Source organism: Sturnus vulgaris, chromosome 29 (assembly GCF_052056855.1).
Source record: "Sturnus vulgaris isolate bStuVul1 chromosome 29, bStuVul1.hap1, whole genome shotgun sequence".
NCBI lineage: Eukaryota > Metazoa > Chordata > Aves > Passeriformes > Sturnidae > Sturnus > Sturnus vulgaris.
This window is the reverse complement of record NC_142271.1, coordinates 1,468,112-1,493,822: the sequence shown is the minus strand read 5'-3', so window position 1 is coordinate 1,493,822 and position 25,711 is coordinate 1,468,112. Positions and strand designations below refer to the sequence as shown.

General features: G+C 58.5%; 1 protein-coding gene across 2 annotated transcripts in view; it reads left to right on the top strand.

Annotated features, from left to right (window-relative positions):
• Nucleotides 1-8,763: 8,763 nt before the first annotated feature.
• Nucleotides 8,764-25,711, top strand: part of LOC106850941 (receptor-type tyrosine-protein phosphatase V-like) — a 36,588-nt gene continuing 19,640 nt past the window's right edge. The window contains exons 1-16 of one of the 2 annotated variants that reach the window (XR_015808732.1): nt 8,764-8,978; nt 9,987-10,050; nt 12,372-12,638; nt 14,024-14,293; nt 14,839-15,105; nt 16,796-17,068; nt 17,794-18,054; nt 18,516-18,788; nt 19,252-19,521; nt 20,059-20,328; nt 20,469-20,741; nt 21,023-21,295; nt 21,651-21,920; nt 22,778-23,050; nt 23,858-24,130; nt 24,594-24,866. Coding sequence is in view for 1 of the 2 variants with exons in the window: in XM_088180282.1 (XP_088036408.1) it covers nt 8,913-8,978; nt 9,987-10,050; nt 12,372-12,638; nt 14,024-14,293; nt 14,839-15,105; nt 16,796-17,068; nt 17,794-18,054; nt 18,516-18,788; nt 19,252-19,521; nt 20,059-20,328; nt 20,469-20,741; nt 21,023-21,295; nt 21,651-21,920; nt 22,778-23,050; nt 23,858-24,130; nt 24,594-24,866 (3,916 nt within the window). In the remaining variant the exon portion in view is untranslated. The remainder of the gene's footprint in view (nt 8,979-9,986; nt 10,051-12,371; nt 12,639-14,023; nt 14,294-14,838; nt 15,106-16,795; nt 17,069-17,793; nt 18,055-18,515; nt 18,789-19,251; nt 19,522-20,058; nt 20,329-20,468; nt 20,742-21,022; nt 21,296-21,650; nt 21,921-22,777; nt 23,051-23,857; nt 24,131-24,593; nt 24,867-25,711) is intronic. The other variant, XM_088180282.1, reaches the window with a different exon arrangement.

Below are 25,711 nucleotides of genomic sequence, written 5' to 3'. Positions count from 1 at the left end.
TTGGGGTATCTCTGTCCTCCCCAAGAGACAACCCCTCAGCTAAAAGAGGAGCCAGCTGCACTCTTTCCCCCACCTTGGCCACTTCTTTTGTCTCTTAAGTACCAGTTGGTATAATCTCTTATGCAACAGATGAGACAAAATTCCCTGAGAGAAAGAAAAAAAAAAAAAAAAAGAAAAAATTCTTAACCTCCAGCACTCCTGCTGCAGGTCTCTGGCAAAGGTTGCAGCCGATCTTTTGCAACCTCTTCCTCTGCCAAATGTCAAGCAGCAGAACTTGCCTCCCGGACAGGGGTCTGCCCTGGGACCAGGCTCTGTGCAGGCAAGTCCTCTGCCCCAGAGGTGCTGGAAGAGCTCCTTAGAAAACAGGAAACCACTCAACCAGAAGAAGCAGTGAAACATTCCCTTATTTTGCGATGTTTGTTGTTTTAAGCTCTCCCAGCCAAGTGGTTCAAGCTGAACGGCAGCCTGGCTGATCCCTCTGAGCCTTGGGGCTGTTCCTGCAGGCCTTGCAGCGAGCCCAGCCTCACCCAACCCAGCCACCACCCACGAGAGATGCAGGACAGCGTGGCTTTGCAGCCCAGATGCAAAACGTGCTGCTAATGAGTGCCCAGGAGAGGATGAGAAGGCTCAGAAAAGCTTGATGCATCACCGTTACCAGTTTGCTCTCCCTCCCCTCCAGTAGCAGAGCAACTCTGCTTCCTTGCGTGTGGATGGTAAACTGAGACAAGGCAAGTGTGTTCCAGCTCAGAGGTGAAAATAGCTTCTGCCAGTGCTTTGGATAGGGACCAGCACTCCAAGTCTGGCAGGTCTCCAAGTCTTACAGATGCTCCATGCCCCCAAACGCTCAAATCAGGATGTCCAATTCAATGGACACTTCACTGGGGACTCCTGGAGAGACAAGGCTGAGCTCTGTGGCACTCTGGAAGACCCAGTGAATGTTCCCACTGACCCTAGTCAAGCGGCAGAGGTTGTGGCTGAAAGGACAAACAAAATTGTCAGCAGGCAACAGTGGAGGGTGCTGATCCTGCATCCCTCTGTGACCGCTTCACCCATGCTCCAGAACTGCAGCAGCTCCAGTCGAGGCTGAGCATGTGCCAGCAGAGCCTTTGGCAATCAATGGCTGTGGGGCCCATGCCTGTGGCCAAGATGTGTCCCAAGAAGCAGCTACTGCTGGGATATGTGGCTGCCCACAGCAGTGCCCTGGGGAGCAGCCAGGCTGTGCCAGCCCCAAACATGCCTCAGCCTGAGCAGGGTGGTGTTGGGGCTCCCTGCAGCGGGGCTGGGGGAGAAGAACCCAGAAGGAGTCCCCCAGGTGCTCCTGTGAAGAAGCAGAGCTGCTTGTGCTGGGGGCTGGATGCAGAAAGCAGCAGGCAGGCTGGCAGTCCTCAAGATGGATTCGTGTTGTGTTTGGCTTCAGGAGCCGTGGGAGATGCCAGGGAGAAGCTGAGGAGCTGCATAAGCAGGCACTGCCAGGGCTGCAGCCACACTACAGGACAGGGGTACCACACCGCAGCCTCCCAGGACCACTGCAGTGCAAAGGCCTGTCCCCATGCTCTGGGACACCCAAAGGTGCCACAGCTACAGGAACGGGTGTGAAAAGCCTCAGACCAGGGCTTGCCACTGGATATGGTGGTGGCATTGGTGTTGGCACTGGCACGGGCCAGGGCACATGGGAGAGGGACAGCAGCTGGGCAGTAAGAAGGGACAATGCCCTGCCTGTGACCTGAGCTGCCAGGCAGATCTCCTTCCTAGTCTGTGACATGAAAGATGGGCAGGCTTTATGTTTACTCCTCTGAAAAAGAAACCTTCCTCCTGAAAACAAAACCTTTTGTGTGCAAATGCAGCCGTCTGCAGGTTTGTTTTTATACAGGAAACTTTGAATCAGAGGCTGGGGCTGGTTTCATTTCGACTTGGGATTTTCAGTTCATGGCAGTATTTGGAAACTGAGTTGCTTTCCAAATTTGGAGGCTGGGTTTGCACATCTCTGTGGAGTGTGGCACAGCGTCCAGGGCTTCCTGTTGCTGTCCCTCTCCCTGTCTGCAGAAAGCTTAGCCCAGCTGAGGTGGGGATGGGTGCCCTTTGGGGGAAGACTGAATACCTTGAGTGGCAGCTGAAATGTGTGACCCATCTTTGTGGGACTGGGACTGGCAAGGGTTGGGTGCAGAACTCCTCCACTGGGCACTGCACACTGCTGGAACCCACTGCTCCCATGCAAGGCTAAGCTGGGCTCATCCTGCCAGCCTCCAGCAAGGAGATGGAACCTGTGAGGTGCAGACCTTGCCCACAGCTGGGACTGGAGGAGGCAGGAGTCCTCACACTCAGTGCCATGGCTTTTGCATTCCTCCTGCCACATCCACCAAGATGGGACCTGCTCCCAGCTTTCCTCCAAACCCACTAGCAAGACCCTTCTCCTTGTCCCCAAAGACCAGCTGCCAGCCATTCACCAGGGTGAGGGTAAGTGCCATTCTGGACAAGCTCTTGGAATGCTCTGCACCTCCTGAGCCAATGCAGCAGCTCCTCTCCATCCCCCCTGATGATGGACTGAAGGGTCAAGCCTTTGCTCTGGGATGGTGCCTGGTCTGCTGGGGCTCCAGGCAGCAAAGCCTTTGGCAATCACAACCCACAGACGCCTTCAGGGCTGGTGCATGGGCTGGATGCCTGTGCTGTCTTCATCAATGTCCTGGGGCACTCCCTGTTCCTCTTTGCAGCAGCAGCAGCAAGAGGGGATGCTCAGCACCACCAAGGATCCCCAGCATCTGGCTGAAACCACAGCAAGTGCCATGGTGCAGGGAGGAGTGAGCCATGCCCAGCCTGCACTATTGGCACACAGCTCCTGCCCACGGAGTGCAGACCCTTGCCCTCAAGGGGCCACGGGAGACGTCCCTGTCCAGCTGATCCCTCCTCCCCAGCATCCTGCAGCTGAGAGCTGGGCGAGCCCAGGCGGGCCTTCCCTCGGGTCCAGCCCAGACTTGAACGTCAGGGCCGTGCACAAGCAGAGTAAACGGGTGAGTGTGAGCGTGCCAAGTCAACACCGCACGCGCCAGGCGCGCAGGAACGGGCTGTGGACCACGCCAGGGACAGCCACCAGCTAAGGTACGGGTCCCATGCCTCGTCCCCCTCCCTCTTCTCAGACACCTGGTCAAAGCCAGGATGTGTGCAAGCGGGGAAAGGAGCACGGAGCCTCCTGTGCCCTGGCACGGTGGAGGCAAAGCTGATGCCACAGCCCCAGGGGGGAGGCAGGGGATGGGCAGCCTCTGAGCATGGCTGTGCCAGGAGCAGAACCTGGCACTCACTGGAGGTGCCTGCACAGGGGGAATCTCGTGCAGTGGTGCGGCACAGGCGGGCACTGGGAGCTGCTTCATGGCTACTTCTTGGCTCTGTGTGCATGGCATCCCTGCAGCATCGGGCACCCTTGCTGCCAGCCCGTACTGGCACTGCATCACAGGGTGGGAGCAGAGCCCCACAAGATCCCACAGGCTGTTGGCAGTGGGGTGGGTGATTTTGGAGCCAGGTGCTGCCCCACTGCTTGCAGTAGGTCTGGGGCCGGCACTATCCAGGCTGCTCTCAGCCCTCCCCAGTGAGTGCCTGTTGCCTGGCCAGGGGAAGCGGAGCCTGCTCAGCCCCAGGGGCGGCACCCACGCCCCGGGGGTGCAGAGCAGGTCTGCCCGGCTCTGCCGGCTTTGGGCGTGCTCTGAATCACCACAGCCCTGCGCTCCCAGCTCTGCAAGGCGCCTGGCTCGCACCCGCAGGCATCCCGGGCTCAGCTGCCAGGGCTTCAGCGGCGGGTGGGGGGAGCGAAGAGCATCACCCAGGTGATGGTAACAGAGTCATTCCTGCCGCTCCTCGCTGTCCCCCAGCCTGGACAGCGTGGCTGCGCCCTGCCCTGCAGAGGGGTGACATCCCCCACTGCCTGCCTGTCCTCCCGCCTCTGCAAAGTGGGAAGAGCTCCAAGGTATCAAAGCGTGGGTCAGAAGGCGGCAGCGGCGCTGGCAGGGCTCCATGTGAGAATGATTAAACACTTGCCAGGGGTTGGAGAAGGAGCATCCCAGTGCTCTAGGGCTTAGGGTTGGAGAACCATGGCGTGTGAACCTTGCAAAGCGAGAGGTCCCATTGGCACCTGCATCCTCTGCAGGTTCTGCCCTGGGAGCAGCCTGTTCCTCTTGTTCTTCCCTCGCAGCCCTGGGCAGCACTCAGCACCTCAGAGTGGCAGAGGGGAGAAACTGTGGCCTGGGGCAGTTCACAGTGCTGGTGGGCACAGGGAGGGACTGTGAGACAAGGACCAAAGGGTTGGTGTTGGCCTGAGGCAGGATAGGAGCTCCAGAGCTGTTACCAGCCTAGTCCCAGTGACATTAGTACCCCATATCATGGGGCCCCTGGGCATATGTTGTTGTGGGGTGCCAGGCTGGATGCACAGAATCCTGCCCAGGGAGGGATGGCAGAGCTCCTATAGAGACATCAGGGCTGCATGTCCAGACAGTGGTAGAAGCTCCTCTGTGCAGTGCCAGCATTGCCCACAGCACCAGGTCATGGCTGTGCCCTCTGAGTGACAGGTTGAGTCCCTGTGGGAGTGTCCTCAGCCACATGCTGTCCCCTGGCAGAGGCTCTACAAGCCTCTGCTTGTGCCCAGCCTTGGGAGCATCACCTGCCACTGTCACCTCGCACAGACCCTGAGACACAACTGGAACCTTTGGGTGAGGTGGGCACTCTGCTGTCCATGCTGCCCATCCTCACCCCAGCAGGTGCTGCCAGGTGTGCAGGACCATGCTCAAGTCTAGGAGGTGCCTTGGCAGAGACAAACCAAATGCTGCCAGCTCCATGCCCAGGGCACCTGGACAGGAGACCGGCATATGGAGTGCAAGGTGGGTGGACCCTGCTCTGCTCTGGGGTTGGCTCTGCTTGGGAGGACAGCCCAGAGCCTTTGCCAGGCAGGGCCTTTGCACTGCACTGCAGCCGTTGTCCCTGATACCACAGTGACAGGCGTGCTGTCGGGGATCCACTTTCCCATCTCTGCTCCTGGGTGATCCTCCTGGAGTACAGGGCACGAGCAGTCCCGTGCTGGGGTTCTGGCCCTTGCCAGAGGCGGTGGCTTGGCTGCACAGCCCCAGTCCCCTCCCAGCCCGAGCCCTGCAGCCATCCCGGGCGCGGGGCGTCCCCATCCCCCTGCGCCTTGCGGTAGCGTTCACTGCTTCGCGGAAAATGTGATGACTCGGCAGCCCCTGAGTTTCCAGGCCTGGTTCCAGCTGCTGGGTGGAGAAACTTCTGCAGTTGTCTTTAGGTTTGGCACAGCTGAAGGCTTCACGGTCAGGGGGGACTGGAGGGGAGATCTGGTATCCCCAGCTGAAGGAGGACTCTCCCTCTCTCTGTGTCCCTACCTGAGGTGGCACAGTGTCACTGAGGTGGCCGTGGGGAAGGCAGGGCTGGCACAGGATGAGCAGCTTCTGTCCCGGCTGGAGGCTGCTGAGCCCTGCGGCGCCAGCGATGGGGCCTGGGCTTGGCTCCCAGCAGTGCTTTGGGCTGTTTCCACTGCAGCCACAGCCCAAACTCCCTGAGCTGAGGGAGCACAGCCTCTGGGACCCGAGGTTAAATAAGCGGGGCTGGTATACACACGTGTCCCCATGGCAGGGGGTGACAGCTCGCTGTGCCACCAGGACATGCAGAGGCTGAGAAAGCTGCTGGGATGTCTCCTGGGCCATGCTCAGAGCCAGTCCCATCCTGGTGGGCAGCAAGGCATCCCCCAAGCCCGTCCTTATGTTGAGTGTGGTTACCTCCCCTCCTGGCTGGGGAGGTGTGGGGCAGTGGCACAGCATGGCAGCAAGATCCAAGGGAACATTGTGTTCCAGAAATCCCTGCTTGGCTGCTGAGCCCAGAGACCAGAGCAGGTAGAACAGACCCTTTGCTCCTTGGGCAAGCCAGTGTCCAGAGCAACAGCCTCTGTGGAGGAGCTGTTCCCCTGTGTAGGGCCACAGCAGCAAAGGCAGTGGCAGAAGGTAGAGATGGCTGGCTTTGCAGAGGCTGCTGCAGGGGCAGGTGCAGTAACTATGCACAGACTCAGATTCTCTCCAGCTGGGCCAGGCAGGCATAACCCAGCTGGAGTGTCCCAGGACTCCAGTGGCTAGGTTTGTCCTCTTGTTGGCCTGGAGCTGCTCTTTGGTATGCTTTGAAGCTGCAGGAGCCCCATCTTGACTCTAGCCTGGGAAAACCTCCTGTCCGTGCCACCACTGCAGGGGACACTGCCTTTGACACTGGGGCATGCAACATCTTTTTCCAACATTTTCCTTCGAAATCAAGGGTCCCTCCTGTCCCATGTTCCTGGATCACAATTCTCAGCCCAGCAAGGCCCTCCAGCCCCTGCTTCATCAGCCAGGGGCTCCTCAAATTCAGCTCTTCCACCACCTGCCACACTCCAGGGACACCACAGTCCCCAGCACTGCTTGCATTACCTCTATCCCAGGCACCCTCCAGGCTGCTAATGGCAGCAAACAACCCCATGCTCCCCATCCACACTGTGGTCACCTATGCTGGCAGCCTGCACCTCACAATGGATCTGCGCGGGGACATCCACTGAAAGCCTCTTTGCAAACGTGTTTTGGGGACCAGCCAGCTGTAACCTCCTTGATCCTGCCCTGGGCCCCTGGGTAAACCTGGCAAACCCTCACTGCAGTGAGCAGCTCCAGCCTCCTCCCAGCCGGCTGCAGCTGCCCAGCTCTGGAAAGGGGCCTTTAAAAACAGTCCCCAGCCCACTGGAGACGAGAGCAATCAGGCCCAAATCTCCCCCTGTCTCATTTTTGGGGAGGTACTCCCATCTCAGAGGCTGGAGGACCTCACCCCAGTACCTGTGAGCACTCACCTTGCACTCAGGTCATTGGGGGGTGGCCAGCTGCCCATCATGTCAGTGTCCAGCAGCAGGGATGGGTATCCCCAGAGCTGGCTGTGGCCCTGGTTGATGGGTCAGCCTCATCACCCCAGGTGCTGGTGGATCTCAGTCCCAAATGCTTATCAGGCAATCTCTAAGAGCCACAGCTGTTACCCTGGGCATCTATCACTTGAGCAGATGTACACATGGCATTTTTGGCATTCAGCCCTTGGAGCTGTTAAAGTTAAAAATCTTAAAGTTAAAAATCTTGCCTGTGCTAGAGCCAAGGCATTGCCTTTTGCTCCCACCATGATGTCTGTGTTCAGGGTGCAGGGGAAGGGTAGGTCTGGAGACAGAGTGAGATGAAGAGGCTTTGGTGGCAGAGCTGTACCTTTCTGCTGGGGGAACATCTGAGTCCTAGACAAAGTGACAAACAAGCCCTCACTGCTGGGCTGAGCTGCAGGGCCAGGGCTCCTTTATCCTCAGCCCACTCCAGGCAGGGATCTCTGCAGAGACGTGACTGTGACCACGGACCCAGACTCCTGGCACCAGTCCCATTTGGCCAGGACCTGGGAAATTAACTGTTGCCCATGCAAAGGGAAGGGGATTCATGTTCACTGTCCCCTTTCCCAGCTGGCTCCATCAGCCTGGGGGGTATCAGAAGGGTTGGGGTATGGCCCTGGGGTCTTAGACCAGGTCCCCCGTGTCCTCCTCTCTTCTTAACTGCATGCAAGAGCTGGAGCTTTCCCATGTCTTTGTCGAGATTCTGGGGGTTTTGTCTGTCACAGGTCCCACCTGAAAAACTTTCTGAGTCTCTTGTCGAGGGATCCTGGTGTTATAGAACACAGGTGTGGGATGTGTCCTACTCTGACAGCTCGGTGGCTCATAGTAATGAACAGAGCTTGAATAGCCCCCATAGGTGGCCGTGCTGGCCACTGGGATAGACTCCCACGGCCACAAAGGCTGTACTGGCTTCCGGACTGATGCATCACTGAACCTCTTCCAGCACTGTCCCAGATCTCCAGCGCTGATGTGAAGCCAATGGCATCTCTGCTCTGAATGCGAGCTGGCACTCGGCCACGCATTGCTCAGACACCGCACAGCACCGCAGAGTACGGCCCGGCACAAAGCCCGGGGGCACAGCCTGATCCCCGGGCAAGCCCCCAAAGGACAGCGCCTTCCCACCCGGGCACAGCTCGCTTCGGCCACCCCCTCAGATGGGCAAAGCGTGGTTTGGGCACCTCCGTGCCACGCCCAGGAGCCTCTCCAAGTGTGCACTGCCCCCGCCGCAGCCTGCGGGCCGCCGTGCCATGGGCACGGCACAGGAACACCCCAATCCCTGCCCTCGGCGTACCCAAACCCCGCTCCCCAGCCGCACCTGCGCGGGAATTAAAGCACACGGAGCTGAAGGTGCGGCACAGAGAGAGCCGAGGGTGTGCAGCACTACACGGCCCCTGCAGCATCCCAGCCCACCGCTGCTCGCTCCTTGCCTCCCTCCCCGCGCTGGGGGCTGGTTCGGGCGCGCCCTCCCAGCCTGGAGCCGCCATCAGTCCAGTGCTGTCTCCTCCCCTCCCGCTCCAGCTCCCGCCCCTCCCGCTCCAGCTCCCGGAGCTGCTGCTGCTGCCGGCGCGGGCTGCAGCCCGGCAGAGCCCCCGCCGCAGAGCTCCCCCGGGACCTCGGCCAGCAGCGAGCATCCCACCTGCAGCCGGCAGCTCTGCCCGCAGCCGCTCTCTCCGGGCCAGCTGCGGAGTCACCGCAGGGGACACGGACCTGCGGCGACAACAGCAAATGCGCCCAGCGAGAGGCAGCCGCCCCCGCTGAGCTTCTCCCGGGCCGGAGGCGAGCTCTGCCCTGGCCCAGGGACAGCGGGCCCGGCCGAGGTGCCACGCGCTTGCCGGTCCCCATTGATGCTGTCTTGTCAGCCGCGCTTGGAAAGCATGTGGGGACACGGCTCCTGACTGCCGTGGGACAAGGGACTGGCTGGGGACAGCCGCTGCTAAGAAACTGCCCCCCTCATCTCAACTTGTCATCCCTCTGATCTGCTGCCACCAGGTCCCCCATGAGGTCACTGCTGCTGCCGCTGCTGGTGCTGTGGGTGCCGCGGCTCCCAGGGACCCTGGCAGAGGTAAGCGCTCGGCTCCCCAGCCCCCGCTTTGGCTCCGCAGCTCTTGGCTCGCAGCGAGGGGCTGCCTCGCCGGGGGACCCGGGGCTGCGGGTGCCTCTCTCTGGCCATGCAGCTGCGCCACATCAGCGGCGTTCGCCATCCCGAGCGGCGCTTCCCCCGCCGCCCCTCGCCCTTGGGACCCTGGGCCACTGCCCGGGACCGCAGCGTGTCCCTGTTGCCGTGGCTGCGCGGCTCCTCGCCCGGAATGGCCCGGCTGCTGTTCCCAGCGGTCCCCAGCCGCTTCGCTCTCCTCTGCCAAAAGCCCCGCGATCGCTGGGGAGCCGGAACGAGTCTGCCCGCAAAGCCGAGCTTAAAGAACGCCAGGAAGATGATGGTTCTGCTGTGGCTTGTTGCAGGACAGGGAGTGGGCAGGAGACATTTCCTTTAACGTGGGGGGAACTGACGCCAGTCCGAAGCCAGGCACACCCTCCTGGGAGCAGGCTGTGAGAGAATGGGTGTCCCCGCTGCCGGGGAGAGTGCCAGGGGCTCTGGGGACTCTGTTCTGCCCGTGGGGATGGCAGCTGAACTGAGGTCTGTGGTCCCTTCATCCTTTCCCCTTGATAGTGGGAAGGGGGTGTGCCTGTAGAGGGAATGATATTGCCCGGCCCTGTCCAGAGCTCAATCCCTCCCTCTCTCTCCACATCTTCTCCTGCGCCCTGGCTGGTTTGGTGGCTTCTTCCCCCGTGGGCATAGCCCCATGTTGGTTGGTGTGCAGCCCCAGGACCCCCAAGCTGCATGTGCCAGGTCTGTCTCCCTGCCTTGGCTAAGGGAGGTCTGAGAAGTGACCCAGGCTCTCCTAAGAAAATGGGTCACAGCCCCCAGATGCCATGTCAGGGTGGGACCCGTGCCTGGCCAGCACGACCCCCTGGCCTGGCACAGGGCACCTCTCCCAGGTGTTTGTTTCAGTTTGGTTTCAGCTCAGAGCCCCTCATCCTACCCCTCTCTCACTTGACACCTTCAATCCCCCAGGACGAGGGATGCAACCACACTGCACAGGCAGGACTGGAGGGCCAGGATGCACGTGGTGAAAGAGGTGAGCCACAGGAACGAGGTTCCCAGGCTGAGGAGGGTGGGATGGTCTCAGTACCTGGAGGGGTGAGATGAGCACATGTGCTGCACCAGGACTCTTGGAGTTAAGAGTAGCTTTGTAAATACTCTGCTTTAGGCTAACTACAGGCTACAGATCATGCCCAGGGAAGGGGGAGAGTTAATCCTGTCTTCTCCAGCAACCAGCTGCATGGGGGCACTGTGAGAGATGGACAAGGCTCCAGAGCTCCCTGCTTCCACAGAGCACTGGGTGGGCTCAGCAGCAGCACAGCTACAGGTGCCCTGCTCGGAGCCTTGGAGTTGCCTGGGTAGGATCAGAATCTGTAAGGCAGACCCACAGCTGCTGTAGGCCTGGAGCCAGCACAGTGCCCACATGGTATCAGCCTGTGCCAGTGAGAAATCACTTGGGTGATCCACAGGCACCTGTCAGGGCATGAGGTGTATCTGGACGTGCTGTCTGTGATGTGGTTAGTGGGAACATGAGCAGTGCTGGGGTCACAGGCCTCTGGCCCATTTCAGGTACATTTGTGCTGCAGATGTGAGGAAGGTGACAGAGGGAGACAGGTGCTGAAGCTGCTGGAAACTCAGAAGCAGAGAAACATGGGCTGAGAACTCATATCTTCAGGAGATAAGGAAGAGCTTGCAGTACCAAACCATCCCTGCCTGAGCACCTGGCAGGACAGTGACCTGTGGGCTGCCTTCAGATCAGCTGTGCCTGGTGCTCCAGGTGTCTGCTGACAGCCAGGGTGGCCCAGGGCAGCTGGCCCAGCTGTAGACACCTCACCCATGGGAACCCACTACGTTGAGCTAACCCTTCGTGAGCTGTCTGATCCTAAATATGCACTTGAACTTCTCAGGGATGGCACTGAGAAGGCGCTTCCCAGGGGCACTACGTGCTCCTGCTCATGTCCATCTGATATGCTCTGATCCCTTTGCCCTCACCAGCAGCTCCAAACCACAGCATTGCATGGAACAGAAGTTGCACATAGTTCTGAAAGTGTTCAGCTCTGGGAAAGACACACAGCTCCTGAGCAGTGCCAGCAGTGTCCCTGCCCCGGCCTCACCCCGCACTGCTCCTCCCTGGCTGTAAAGGGTGCCCATGGCAGGCCTCTGGGGCACACATTGTGCTTGGTTCATGCTGTCTCACTGTGCCAGACCCTAGGTAAGCCTGTCATAACATGTTGTACACCATAAATTTTAAGTGCTCATTATTACAGAAATGTCTTATTAGCACTAGAGCTGTCCTGGCATTTTCCAAAGGCTGAGAGCAATACAAAGCTCAGGGATGTGGCACCTGGGGACTTGGGTTAGTGCTGGACTTGGCAGTGCTGGGGGAACAGTTGGATCCAATGATCTTAAAGGGCTTTTCCAATCTGAATGGTTCCATGACTGACAGCAAGGCTGAGGATGGGTGTGTATAACAATCTGCTGGAGATATTGTGGGGCAAAGATGGACCCTCCCCTAGTCACACCACCAGCTTGGGCCTGACAGACAGGCTCTTCCTGGCTCCTGTTGTGTAGGTGACTCCTGAGCAGCTCTAAGGGCAGGAATTCAATACCAGTTTCAGCCACTGACCCACCAATCTGGCCAAGCCCTGTGTGTCACTTCCCTGTCCCCATTCTCCACTGGGATGCCACAGCACTGGCCCCACACGCCCCAGCACACTGACCTCACTGCTGAAGCACAACCAAGGCAGGGACACACCTCAGCAGGGCCTGGGGCCAGACTGGTCCCACATTCCCTCCATGTATGCAGTGTCCCAATCTTCCCATGTGACCTCTGAACTGGGCAGGATGGGGACTCATTGTCTGGATCCCCCCAAAGCAGCCTTTGCCCCCTCCTCTGTCAGAGCCCACACAGGCAGAGACTATTGCAGGGACCATAATGGCCCCCCTGCCATATCCATCCTTCCCCCTAACTGGCCACTGTCTTGCTTCTCCATGGTGGACCCAGAGCCTTCAACATCTTTTGGGCAGGCTTAAAGGTGATGAGCAATGGATTATACCCAGCCAGGGAGCTTCTCTGCCTTAAACCAGGACAAAGCACATGATGACCTAAAGCCTTCTGGTCTTTCTCCAGTAGAGTTCCATGCTTAGGAGCATCTCTTTGACAGCTTCCTTTGACCTGAGTCCATGAAGGTTTCTGAACATTGCTGTGTTTCCCAAAGGCTGTTCAGAGACCTCAGGGTCAAGGCAGTGGCCAGTGCCTGGTGTACCCCAGCAAGGGTGGGTGGCTGGGAGCTGGCCCTGCAGGCTGGCACCCAGCACCACCAATCCCTGCTGAGAGTTTTGGATTTGCCTCTGCAGGCACCCTGCTGAATGTCAGTGTGAGTGACCATGACCGCTCAGACTCCCTCCTTCTGTCCTGGGATGAGCCAGAGGGAGGTGCCAAGGGATATTTGCTGGCCCTGTCCTCCCTGGGGTCAGACACACCGCTGCAGAATGGGTCTGCTGGACCCAACACCACCAGCTTCTGGTTCCATGGGCTGACTCCTGGCACACGCTACGAGATCGAGGTGACAGCCACGCTGGCCTGCATGGACACCACCAGCCAGACCATCACAGCACAGACAAGTAAGGGCTCCCCAGGACCTCAGTGCTCCTGCCAGTGATTGTTGGGCTGTTTGGAGTCCTACTAGTTTGTGGGAGGTTGGGCTTTTCCTCACTTTCACAAGAATTGGAGTCCTTCCTAGGTCCCCAGACTCTTGGAGTCATTCCCTCATCCTTGTGGAGGAAGGTCCTGCCTCTGCACCTTGTATGGGCTGGGCTCATGCTGTACCTTCTCCTCCTTGAATAATGGAGGTAATGATGGACCAGCCCATCATGTGGCTTGCAGAGAGCTGAGGGGTGGAAAATGTCGTGCCTCTAGGCATGAAATAGCCCCTAGGTTTAGAAAGAGCTTTCAAGGAAGGAGCATCTGCTCCACAATTTTGGCACATCTCTCAATTACTGCTCACCCCCAGGCCTTGCTCTGTGCCAAGGGCTGGAGAAGGAGACAGGGCTGGTGGCTCTGTAGCTCAGGTGGGGATGGCAGTCCTTGCCTGCACCTCTCCAGAAGATCCTTGAGTAAATCAGTGCAGGTGAAGGTGGGAAACCTAGCAAAGGAGAGTAAAGCTGGAGGGAGGAGATTGCACAGTGGAAGGGCTGGTGTCAGGCAGCAGTGGCAGAAGCAGAAGCTGGTTGTCACAGAAGGGCAGGTGGCAGGACCCACAGGGCCAGCAGAAACAGAGGATGTGTCAGCAGGTGAGCTTCCAGGTGATGATAGCTTCACCTTTATGTGTTGGCCCTGACCAAGCCTCCCTGCTCAGTTCAGAGAAACCACTGAGACTGATCCAAGGGGATGGTGCAGCCCACACAACCCATGGGAGGCTGGTGAGTGGTCAGGAAGGTGATGGGGCTGTGCTTGGGCAATCCTTGCTGGAGCCCCTCTACTCTGGAGACAGGCTGAGAGAGCTGGGGTTGTTCAGTCTGGAGAGGAGAAGGCTCCAGGGTGACCCTAAAATGCCTTTTAGTACTTAAAGGAGATTTGAAAATAGAGAAATGGAGGCTTTTTACAAGGGCAGATGGTGGCAGGACAGGAGGGAAGAGCTTTAAACTGACAGAGGAGAAGTTTAGATCAGATGTTAGGAAGAAATTCTTACCTGTGAGGATGGAGAAGCCCTGGCAGAGGTTGACCAGAGAAACTTTGGTTGTCCTGTCCCTGGAAGTGTCCAAGGCCAGGCTGGACAGGGTTTGGACAAGCTTGGGATAGTGGGAGGTGTCCCTGCCCATGGCCAGGGGTGGGACTGGATGAGTTTTAGGGCCCCTTCCAACCCAAACCATTCCAGGATTCTGTGATTGGGTCCTGTGACTCTGGCTGGCAGCACCTCAGCAGGCAAAGGCGAGTGCCACCAGCCTGTGAGCAGCTTGCCAGCTCAGGCACTCCCAGGCCAACAGTGTCTGTGTCGTGTCCCATGCAGGTCCAGCACCTGTCCTTAACCTGAGCCTGAGCAGCGGGGGGAGCTCGGCCTGGCTGCGGGCAGCCTGGGCACACGGGCACGGCCAGCGGGACGGCTACAGCCTGGCACTGTGGCACAGCGAGTCCCAGAGCCTGGTGAGGAACGTGTCCCTCCTGCCCAGCGCCTCCACCTTCCTCTTCGACGGGCTGCTGGCTGGCAGTGAGTATGCCCTGAAGGTCAGCACGCTGGCTGGGTCCAGGCAGGCCAGCACCAGCATCCACCAGTGGACAGGTAGGGAGTGCTGGGTGTGCCTGCTCAAGGAGGGAGGGGTGGTTGAAAGGATGCAGCACATGTGCTGGGCTGGCAAGGGGAGGAGGTGTCCAGGCTTGGGATGGAAAGTTTGTGTATGGTGGGGAACAGGTGGAGTGTTTCACATCCCCACTGTGAGCCAAGTGCCTGGGCCAAGGGGAAGACTTTGCACCTTGCTCCTGCCTTCCAGCACCCATGGCTTGGATTTCTCTGTTCCCAAGGGAGAGGGGCAGTGTGGGGATTCTGGATCTCTTGGCTGCTGAGAGCTGCAGGAGTGCTGCAGCACCCAGTCTGCCACCCCTCTGCCCTGCAGCCTGAAAAACGTGATAATGTGGAGGCACCTCAGGGGCCCTCCAACCTGTGTGGGAGGTGGCACGGGAGGGACATCCCTCAGTAGACCCCTACCAGACCTTCAGCCCCCATGCCACAGAGAGCTGCTTTGGGCACCGGGGCCTCTGGGGAGAGAGGAGGGTCCAGGGACCTGCAGCCGCATTGCTGAACCTTGTGTGTCCTGCTCTTCCCCTCAGCTCCCTCCATCCCCACCCAGCTGAGGCTCAGCCCCGTTTCCAGCACCAGCCTCGTCGCCTCCTGGGCTGGTGCTGCAGGGGCTGCCTGGCTCCACCTTGAGCTCCGTGACCTCCTCACTCAGAAGGTCAGCACGACCCTGTCAGCCAGGAGGGGCCTCAGCAGCTACACCTTCCAGCACCTCCACCCTGGCACTCAGTACTGGCTGGGGCTCAGTGCCACAGCTGGCTCCTACACCGTAGTGGGACCCAATGCCACTGCCTGGACATGTAAGTATGAACTTGGTGGCCCCAGCTTTCTCCCTGCCTCTGGTCCAGCCTCTGAATCCAAAGGTCTCCTGACAAAGCCTTGGGTGCACAGGGTGATTTTGCTTGGACCTGGCTGAAAGCTGCTCCAGGACCCAGCTCTGGGGCACTGCTATAGTGGGGCCAGCAAATCCCTTCAGCAGGTGGTTCCCCTGTGCTGCTGCTTCTCCCTGGGATGGAGTGGGAGCAGCCTGTGGCCTCTCCCCTAGAAGGAGGATGGAAGGGCAGCAGATCTCACTGGTGTTCAGTGCTGCTCGGGCTTGGCTCTCCTGTGCCTCAGGGCTGTACAAGGGCAGCAGAAAAATGGGGCAAGGGGCAGCACTTGAGCTGGTTTGAACTGGAGACCTCTGGGAGGGGTTTATAGAAGAATGAGAAAAACTTTTTACATGGGCATCAGTTTACAGTGATAGGACAAGGGGTGAATGGTTTTAAACTCAAATAGGAGCGATTTCGATTAGAGGTTAGGAAGAAATTCTTTCCTGTGAGGGTGCTGAGGCTGGCACAGGGTGCCCAGAGCAGCTGTGGCTGCCCCACCCCTGGAAGTGTCCAAGGCCAGGTTGGACAGGGCTGGAGGGCTGGGATAGTAGAAGGTGCCCCTGCCCATGGCAGGGAAGTGAAATTAATGAGCTTCAAGGTCCTTTCCAACCCAAACCATTCCACAATTCTATGATTCTATGAAATGGATTTTCAACGCTCTTTAACTGTTGTCAAGGATATGTTGTGGTAGCACCTGATAACTTTGTCCTGGTGGATGTTTCCAACATGATGGATGCTGTGCAAATACAGCAAAGAATCCAGAAGCCTCTGGCAGGTCAAAACAGTGAGGTCAGCCTTCCCTTTCCATTCCCCCAGCCCACTTTCTGCTCTGGCCTCAGGCTGATGATGAGGCCCCCCGGCCCCCCTGGGAGAGGGGGATATTCCTGGTGATACCATGTCCGTAGCCCAGTAAAAAGTTCCAGTCCTGAACTTGCTCTCCCAGATGTTTCCAGGAAAACCAGAAGGGAAATAGAGAGGGCAGAGCAGAGTCACACCGAGCACCAGGGTAACGTTGGTGCTGAAGTGATGGAGGTGCCAAGCTGCAGACTCAGAGCTGCTGTGGTCAGTGACTTACCCTGGCATGGGCCAAACACTGGTGATGTGTGTGCTGGAACGACCCGGGTGCCACCAAGTGTCAGGTCTCCAGCTCCTTTCTGCTCTACCTGCCAGCCTGGGAAGCTGGTGCCTGCTCCCTGCTGACTCTGCAGATGGGATTTTGGAAGGCCTCCAGAGCTCCAGCTGGTTTGTGTCTGCTCTGGAGTGAGGCTGATCCCTGCTGTTGCTGTCTGCAGCTCTGACCTGCTCCACTGAACAAAATTCCCCCATGCCAGACACATGAGCCAGGGGCGTCTGGCCAGGAGTTTGGTCCAGGCCAGTTCCTGGGAATATCAGCAAGCTCATGATGGGATGTGAATGGAGTGGAGGGAGACTTTTAGGAATTTCTCAGCAAGGCTGCCAGCTTTGTCTGGACTCTGTTAGTTCAGGAATGCTTGTGCTGGGGAGTGCAGATGACTCGCTCCAAAAGGATGTATGTAACCCTGCCAGGAATGAGGCTCAGGAGAGTAAGGGGTACAGAGTACCCCATAACCCTGACTCACACAATCCTGTTCCCTTCCAGACCCCCTGAGCCCTGGCAATGTGACCCTGAGCAGTGCAGAGGAGCAGAACTCCTTAGAGGCTCGCTGGAGTGTCCCAGAGGGACAGAGGGAGTTCTACCTGGTGACACTGCGAGAGGGAGAGGACAGTGCTCCAACGAGGAACATCTCTGTTGGTGGGGACAATGACCATGTCACCTTCCACGGGCTGAGCCCTGGCCAGCAGTACTCTGTGCAGGTGGTGGTGGTGGCAGGGCCGTACAGGGCATCAGCACACAGCACAGCAGCCTGGACAGGTGAGCAGAAAGGCCGTGCATGGCCCTTGAGGCTGCTCCTGCTGCCTGATGAAGGGGATGCTGCCTGGAGGGGGCTGGGGGTGAGGCAGGGACAGGGACAGGGACAGGGACAGAGACAGAGCAGCCGGGACACCTGGTCTCAAGAGTAGGTTGTGGATCAGAGCAGCAAAATCTGCCTCCCCTCAGTTTATAGTGAGGGGGGAGCTCAGAGGTCCGGGGCAGGCTTGTGCCAGCAGGTGTCGGGCACAGATCAGGACCAGATCCTGCTTTGTGCCTTCTGGACTCTGATGTGTTGCAGGCAGCTTCCTCCCTTCCCCTCAGCACAGCTGGATGGGTGGGCAGGGAAGCACCACCAGCCCCCCCCAGAGGGGGCATCTCCCTGTGCTCAGTCTCTCCTGGGTGGCTTGTGGAGCCACAGCTGGTGCTGTCCCTGAGCTGCCACTCTGGGAAGGGACAATTGGAGCTGTACGCAGTGTGGGGAGGTTCCCACCCAACCCATGGTGTTGGGAGTACTAAGAGCTCTCTCTGCAGCCCCTTCTGCCCCATGTGGGATGGAGACAAGTGCAGTGTCACAGAATCACAGAACTTTTAGGGTTGTAAGGGACCTCTGGAGATCATCTAGTCTAGGGTCACCTAGAGCAATTTGAAAATGAGAAAATACCTTGTGAAAGCAATCTTCCTGCCTGATGCACTGCCCTGTGTCATGCTGTCCTTTTCCCTTGCAGAACCACAGGCACCATCTGGTGTGAGCCTGTCCAGCCAGGGTAGCCCCCACAGCCTGCTGGCCAGCTGGGAGGAGGCCACAGGGGAGGGCTATCTGCTGGTCCTCAGCCTTGCAGAGCACCCTGTGAGGAACAGCTCCTTGCTCAGGGGTGTCACGAGCTTCACCTACAAGGGCCTCCACCCTGGCACCCTCTACACCTTTGAGGTCAGCACCGTGGCTGGGCCCTACACATCCTCACCCCGGCGCGTCTCCAACTGGACATGTGAGTGCCACAGCCCTGGGTTCCCGCTAGATCCTGCCCTTCCCTTGATGTCATACCTCAAGGCACTGACAGCACACATCTTCTACAGCTTCATCCAATAACTGGGAAAAAGGCTCAGGAGGAGGCAGAGGTGCTGCTGGATGTGTCTGACCCTGCTCTGTTTCCCAGTCACCAGGCACAAGGGGCAGCTGAGCCCAGTGCCCTTCTCCTCCTTGTCCCACCCTCCTGTGGCACTGCTCAGGCTGCCACTGCCTTGAGCCACCCCCTCCACCATCCAGCACCTCCTCCAGCACCAGAACAGTTTTCTCTTTGTGCCAGATTGAGCTGTGCTGGCCCAGTCCCTGATGGACTGGTGTGTGGGTGTCACACCTGGATGCAGGTTTTCCCAGGGAAGGGACTCCTGTCTCAGCACATTTGGAGTTGCACTTCTGCCAGGTGATTCTAGACCTTTCCTTTTCTAGACCCTTTGCCCCCAGAGCAGCTGACCCTCAGCAATGGGGGCCACAGCACCTCTCTGCAAGCCTCCTGGAGAGCAGTTTCCTCTGGCAGCACTGGCTACACAGGGACCCTCCGAGAAACCAAGTCACAGGAGCAGGTCAGGAATGTGACTGTGGGGAGTGACTGCACAAATGTCACCTTGGAGAACCTGGTCCCTGGGCGACAGTACACACTGGAGATGGCTGCTATGGCTGGGCCTTACAGATCCCCTGTGCAATCAGCCACCGACTGGACGTGTGAGTGTGACAGTCCCACCTCACCCTACTGCAGGTCACAGCCACCACCTGCCCACGAGAGCAGAACCCTCATGGCGTGAGAGTGGCCCCTGTGTAGGGAGGAGGAGAATCATAGTCAGGGGTGTATAGACAGAATGGGCACTCAACTGGAGCCACATTCAGCCATGTTGGAAGTAAAAGGGTCACAGTGCAGGAGGAGCCCATCACTGGACAGAAAGCATTGCCAAATGTCATCCGGGGAAGGTGGGGACCTGCTCCCGTGTCTGCTGTGCAGCAGGAGCTCTGGCTGCTCTGGGTTTGGTGTGCTGACTCCTGACCTAACCCCAGCAGGCACAGACAGTGGAGGGTGCCCAGGACAAGTGTGTGCAGCCCCCACAGCACACCCTGCCTCCTCTCACTGCCTGTACAGCCCCCACAGCACACCCTGCCTCCTCTCACTGCCTGGCTGTCTCTTCTCTCTCAGACCCCCTGGCTCCAGCTGGTGTGACGCTGACCAACACCCGGCGCCCAATGGGGCTCTCGGCCTTCTGGGAAAAGGCTGCTGGTGATGTGGACCAGTTCCACCTCCAGCTCTACAGCAAGAGCCATGCAGCACAAAGGAACATCTCAGTGGGGCCAAACACCCACAACTTCACGTTCCTGGGGCTGTCCCCTGGCACTCAGTACTTCCTGAAGGTGACTGTCCTCGCTGGCCCATACAGATCCTCATCACACTTTGCCACTGAGTGGACATGTGAGTCAGAAGTATTCCGAGTCTCTTGCAGGGATGGGACACCCTGGCACTGCCTGCAAGACTAGCAGTGACACAAACTTGTCTGGGTGGAGGGAGGGCTCTGGTGAGACCTGTATGAGCCCTGTCATAGAAGACAGAGCACATGCCATAGGTTAGGTGCTGTGTACTGGGCCTTTCCCCAGCTTTTCCCCAGTCAAGTTGAACCTTCTGCCTGGACCACTGGTCATCTCTGGGCCAGCCAGAGACTGGTGGGAGAGGAATGTGATAGAGGAAGCACAGAGACCTGTATGGGCTTGCTGCTCCCTATCTGTGGAGTGGAGCAGCCCACAGGGAGCTGAGTGCTCTCAGCACCTGCCTGCCAGCAGCACCCTATGGACATGCACAGGCAGCTTGCATGTCCCCCAGGAGAACAGCACATCCGGTGGTCAGGTGCCCTCACTTCTCTTGCAGCCCTGTGCAGAGGTGCAGGCTGTGCCCTGGCTTCTCCAGGTGGCTCCTCCACCACCTCATGGGTCTCCATGCTCTGCTTTCCTCCAGATCCACTGTCCCTGGCTAACGTGAGTGTGCAGCCTGGCCGGAAACCCCAGGAGCTGCACGTGAGCTGGGTGGAGTCCGGAGGTGGCAGAGATCACCTGGTACAGCTCTCAGTGGCTGAGTCCCTGTCCATCATCAGGAATGTGTCTGTCCCCCGTGGAGTCACCCAGCTCGACCTGGAGGGGCTGGTGCCAGGCTCCCGGTACCGTGTGGAGATCATTTCCCAGGCTGGGCCTCATCGCATCTCGTCCCAGACTGCCATCGGCTACACCGGTAGAACACAGCTCCCCTGCTCCCACAGCCTTAGACACTGTGTGGATGCCCACAGTCCTCAGCTCCCAGCTCCATTCCCAAGCTAGAGTCAGCTCTGAGCACCCAGGTTTGTCCCCAGTGACGCTGTTTCTCTCCCGCAGTCCCACTGCCTCCTCGTTCCCTGTCTGCCAGCCCCGTCGGCATGGCCTGGGCTCTGGCTGTGCACTGGGACACTGCTCCTGGGCACAGGGATGGATACCTGCTCAGCGTGCTCCAGGAGGGCTCTTCTGCACCACCAAGGAACCTGGAAGCAGGGAAGGACAGCACCAATGTCACTGTGGCACAGCTGGAAGCAGGAACGTGCTACCTTGTCAGGATCTGGGCCGTGGCTGGGCCCTACCGCTCCCTGCCCGAGAATGTCACCGGCTGCACAGGTCAGCATCTGTGCCACCCCCGGGCAAAGGATCAATGTTGGCACCTGGAGAGGAGAGGAGAGGAGAGGAGAGGAGAGGAGAGGAGAGGAGAGGAGAGGAGAGGAGAGGAGAGGAGAGGAGAGGAGAGGAGAGGAGAGGAGAGGAGAGGAGCCTGGCCTGGTTCCTGGTGAATCTGGCCTGTGGTCACATCCTGCCTCTCACAGCCTCTTTGTACAAAGGTGGCTTCATGTTCAGAAGTTGATCTTTCCCTCTCTGACTCGTGTGTCTTTTTTCTCTCGCAGTTCCTGCTGCACCAACAAACGTGAGCCTTACCAACCCAGGCAGCTCCTCAGAGCTTTACACATCCTGGAACAAGCCCCCTGGCAGGAGGGACCACTACCGTGTTACTCTGTATCGCCTCAGCTCCCAGAGCAGGATTCAGGTCCAGACCTTGAGTCCAGATGCCCTGAACATGACCTGGACTCACCTGGAAGCAGGCAGCAAGTTTGCTGTGCAGGTCACTGCTGTGAAAGGCTCATTAGCAGCCTCTTCCATCAACATCACCCAATGGACATGTGAGTCTGATTGGTTGGGTTGGGCACAGTGCTCCACTGTGAGCCTGAGCCTTCCACAGCACTCACCACTACCTTCCCCATCCCAGCCATGCCCACAGCTTCTATGTGATGATCCCACCTTTCTGCTCACTGCCCTCACTCCATCCTTGACACAGAGCCAATCCCCCTATCCACCCCTGCCACATCCAGCTGCGGACCCCAGGCATGACACACTCAAAGTCATGCCTGGCCCTTCGTGCCCAGGCTTCTCTCCAGAGGATCTCTGTCCAGCCTGCCCACCTGGAGGAACCCTGGGCACAGCAGCCAGCTCTCAGCACTGACCAGGAGGGCTAACTGTCTCCCTGTTGCTTTCCAGATCCCTTGGCCCCTGTCAACCTCACCCTGGGCAGCCGCTCAGCCTCAGTGCTGGTGGTGTCCTGGGCCGTGGTGGGTGGAGGGGCAGAAGGCTTTGTGGTGGATGTCCATGATGCAGCGTCTGGCACTCCTGTCGGGCACACGGTGCTGGGTGGTGATGCCAGGAGTCACACCCTGAGGAGCCTGAGCCCTGGCACCCACTACAGCGTGGCAGTGAGTGCCACAGCTGGGCCCTTCCACGCCAGCACCTCCAACTTCACCCACTGCACACGTGAGTGTGATGCTGTCCTTGCAGCCAAGTGTTCTTCACCAGATCTCCCCTTCCCAGTTCAGTCAGAGAGCACACTGGTGCAGCTCTCCTGCTTACCTCTGCCACAAGTGCAAGTACCCAGTGCTTATTCTCTGCTGGATGCAGCATGAGGGGTCTGTGCCTGATCCTAGTAGCCATCTACAGTCTCAGACATCAGACAGGTGTAGCTGTCTGGGGTCGATCAGCCCTGGCTGCCACCGATGTTCCCGGATAGGAAATCCCACAAGGAACAGCCTTTCCTGGTGTCTCAGGCAGGCTTCAGCCACAAGGTGCCAATATGCAAGCGAGGCCTGGGGTTCAGGCAATCAGCTCTTACAGTGATTTCAGCTCAGAGCGATTTCAGCTTGGCTTGCTGAAGGTACCTCCGGCCGGGCAGAGAGATGAGACCGAGCCTGTCTGTGTAGAAGTTCCACAGAGTTCTTTATTCTTCTGTGAAGGGGAGTCCAGGGAGAGCAGCAGTCCACTGAACTGGGTAAAAGCGGAGTTTTTTATAGGGTCAGTGTGTCTTGGCTTATGGACCAATAGTTTAGGGTTTTGGAAATATGACCAATAGTTTCACAAGGAGATAAAGCGGGGGGCTTGAAAGCAGGGAAAGGTTTCTTCGCCCGGTCACCATGCAATTCTTATCTAGGGGATAGCTCTCCAAGGAGGCCTCACTAGGGTCTGTGCTCCCTCCACAGCCAGGGAGGCAGCAGAGTCACAGCCAGGCTGTGGGACCCTGCTGCTGACCCAGCTCCTGCTCACAGGCTCGGCACAGATGTGGAGTGTGTCCTGTGTCCAGCTGTGGCTCCTGGCAGTGACTTGTGTTTCCTCCCCAGGCCCGCTGCCCCCGGCCGCCCTGCGCTGGCTGAGCACAGGACACCCCGACAGGCTGAGCGTGGCCTGGGGGACCACGGCTGGGGACAGGGATGGATACACACTGACTCTGTACCATGCACCACTGGGCACTGTGGCAGCTACAGCCTCGCTTGGGAGAGACACCCACAACTTCACCTTCACGGGGCTGGCCCCAGGACACGAGTACTCCCTGGAAGCCACTGCCACAGCTGGACAGTACCAGGCAGCAGCACCCAAAATCAGTGGCTGGACATGTGAGTACCTGAAGCAGTGTTCTCTGAAGAGGGGTGGGAAATGTCACACCACTGGGCTCTCCTGAGGAGAGCTGGGAGGTTCACAGGGCACCTGGTGGCTTTGGAGATGTGCACACACCTCTGCACAGGTGTGACACACAGCACTTACTGCAGGGGCACACTGCTGGCTGCATGACACTGCCATGTTCAGCCGTAGGCTTGAACAAGGACATGCTGATGACACAGGGCTGCCCAGATGTGCCTGTGCTGACCCATCTCCCTGTACACAGAAGTGTACTGTACCTGTGCTGTACCTGTGTACAGGAGGCTGAGTCTCTTCCCACAGGTAGAAACCACCTTACCATAAAGGTTCATGAAATTAATCAGTGTAGTACAAGAAGCCACTCCACAGTCCTCCCAGGAGAGCAGGTCTTTGCTCTGGACATGGGCTAATCCAGCACCTGGCCCCACCCAGAAAGATTCTAGGGCTGGTCAGAGAACAGAGGCTGTGCCAGTGCTGTCTGGGTGCCTGCATGGTGTGGGAGCACACCTCTGCTCGTGGCAGGGGTGTAGGTGTTCCCACTGGGCTGTGGGAACCAGCGTGACCTGGATGAGGAGGGCTTGGCATGGGAGAGACCAGTAAGGGTGAGCATCATTAAGGGTGAGGTGAGATGGGAGCGGAAAAGCAAAAAGTGAGGATGAGGAGGCATTTTCCAGAGGGGATCCTCCCTCAGGGAGCACCTGTCCTGCTGCACGATGACACCATGGGGTGTCTGTTTCCTTCTGCTTGGTGTCCTGTCCCTAACACGAGGTGTGCTGGTTCCCCAGGCCCGCTACCCCCGGCCTCTGTGCACTTGCTGAGCACAGGACACCCCGACAGGCTGAGCATGGCTTGGGGAGCCACGGCTGGGGACAGGGATGGATACACACTGACCCTGTACCATGCACCACTGGGCACTGTGGCAGCTACAGCCTCGCTTGGGAGAGACACCCACAACTTCACCTTCACGGGGCTGGCCCCAGGAAGCAAATACCTGCTGGAGGTGGCATCTGTGGCTGGGTCCTGCAGGGCACCTGCAGGGAATGTCAGCAACTGGACATGTGAGTACCTTTTCTAGGGGATGTGTGTCTTGCTGGGCAGTCACCAAAGCTCATGGCCAAGAACATGGCCCTGCTGACCTTCATAGCAGACCCCAAGCCCTGCCATGACACTGAGCAGGGCTCTGCCCACTCTCATCATGTGCTCCACCAGCCTGGGTGAGGGCAGCTGGAGCTCCAGAGCCACGGAGGGGGGAGCAGCAGGCAGGGTGTTCACCTTTCCCTGTCCTCAAGCTGGCTTTGTGTTCCCTCCTCACCCCTCCCCAGGTGTCTCACTTCATCTGGGACAGGGCTGTCCCTGCTTGGACAAGCACACAGAAGTTCGCAGAAGCTTTGAGCTGCCTCTGGGCTGGTGGGTGGAGCCACACAGTCGAGGCTAAGTGTGGTGCATCCCTTCTGATGGCACCAAGAGACCCAGGCAGTCCTTGGGCCCTTGGCTGACGTGTCTCCTGTCTTGTCTTGGCAGACCCCTTGGCACCCCGTAACGTGTACATGACGAACCAGGGGTACCCCAACAGACTGAGTGCATCCTGGAGAGCTGAACCCCAAGGACAAGACAGTTACAGGCTCCTCCTGTATCACTCGGGGTCAGGCATTGTGGCAGCCAATGTCTCTGTTGGGAAAGGCACCAGCAAATTTACCTTTTCTGGCCTGGCTCCAGGACAAAAATACCTGCTGGAAGTGGTGGCCATGGCAGGGCCCTATGCAGCCTCTGCAGGGAACATCAGTGACTGGACAAGTAAGTGTCAGAGCTGGAAATTCTGCACCTTGAACGAGGCTCAGCCTTCCCATCTGGGTGGGCTCAGCACCTGCAGTGGGAAGGGGCAGAGACTCAGCCAGCACCTCTGTGTGGGAGCTGTAGGGTCAGAGAATGGTTTGGGTTGGAAGGGACCTTTTAAAGGCCATCTGGTGCAACCCCCTTGCTAGTGGCAGGGACATCTTCATCTAGATCAGGTTGCTCAGAGCCCTGTCTAACCTGACCTTGAGTATTTCCAGGGATGGGATGGGATGTACCATTGTAGCAATAGGATCATGGGCTGGGCAAGCCCTGGTGGATGGGAGAGTCGGGCAGGGCAGTCCTGCTGCCTGTGGGAGGGCCTGGCAGCCACAAATGCTGTTCAGGAGGCAGCCTCTGGCCCATGGCCCCACTGGTTGAAGTCTGGCTCCTCCAGGGGTGACTGAACAAGAGCTGGGGATCCCATGGCAGTAGTGCTGCCCTGGTAGATGACACCCACAGCCTGGGGGACATCCCACCATTCCTACTGCCTTTTTTCCAGGCACTCAGAGAATTGCTGGCATGGAGTATAAGGGGAGGATGTTTGTTTTTTTTTTTTTTTTCTTTTTATGGAATGTGGAAATGCAGATAAGCACAATAAGCCTTTTCATGTGCTTGTCCCCACAGTCCCTGCACTTTGCCTGGGGAATCCAACGGTCCCTGCTCCCACGCTCAGCCATCCCCTGGCAGGGTGCAGGGAATCATGTGCAGAGCCCTTCGGGCAGGTCTCTAATGAAACTTCCTAATTAGCAGGAAGAAGAATCCATCTCCTCACACTCCTCACTCTGTATGTCCTTCAGCTGCCATTT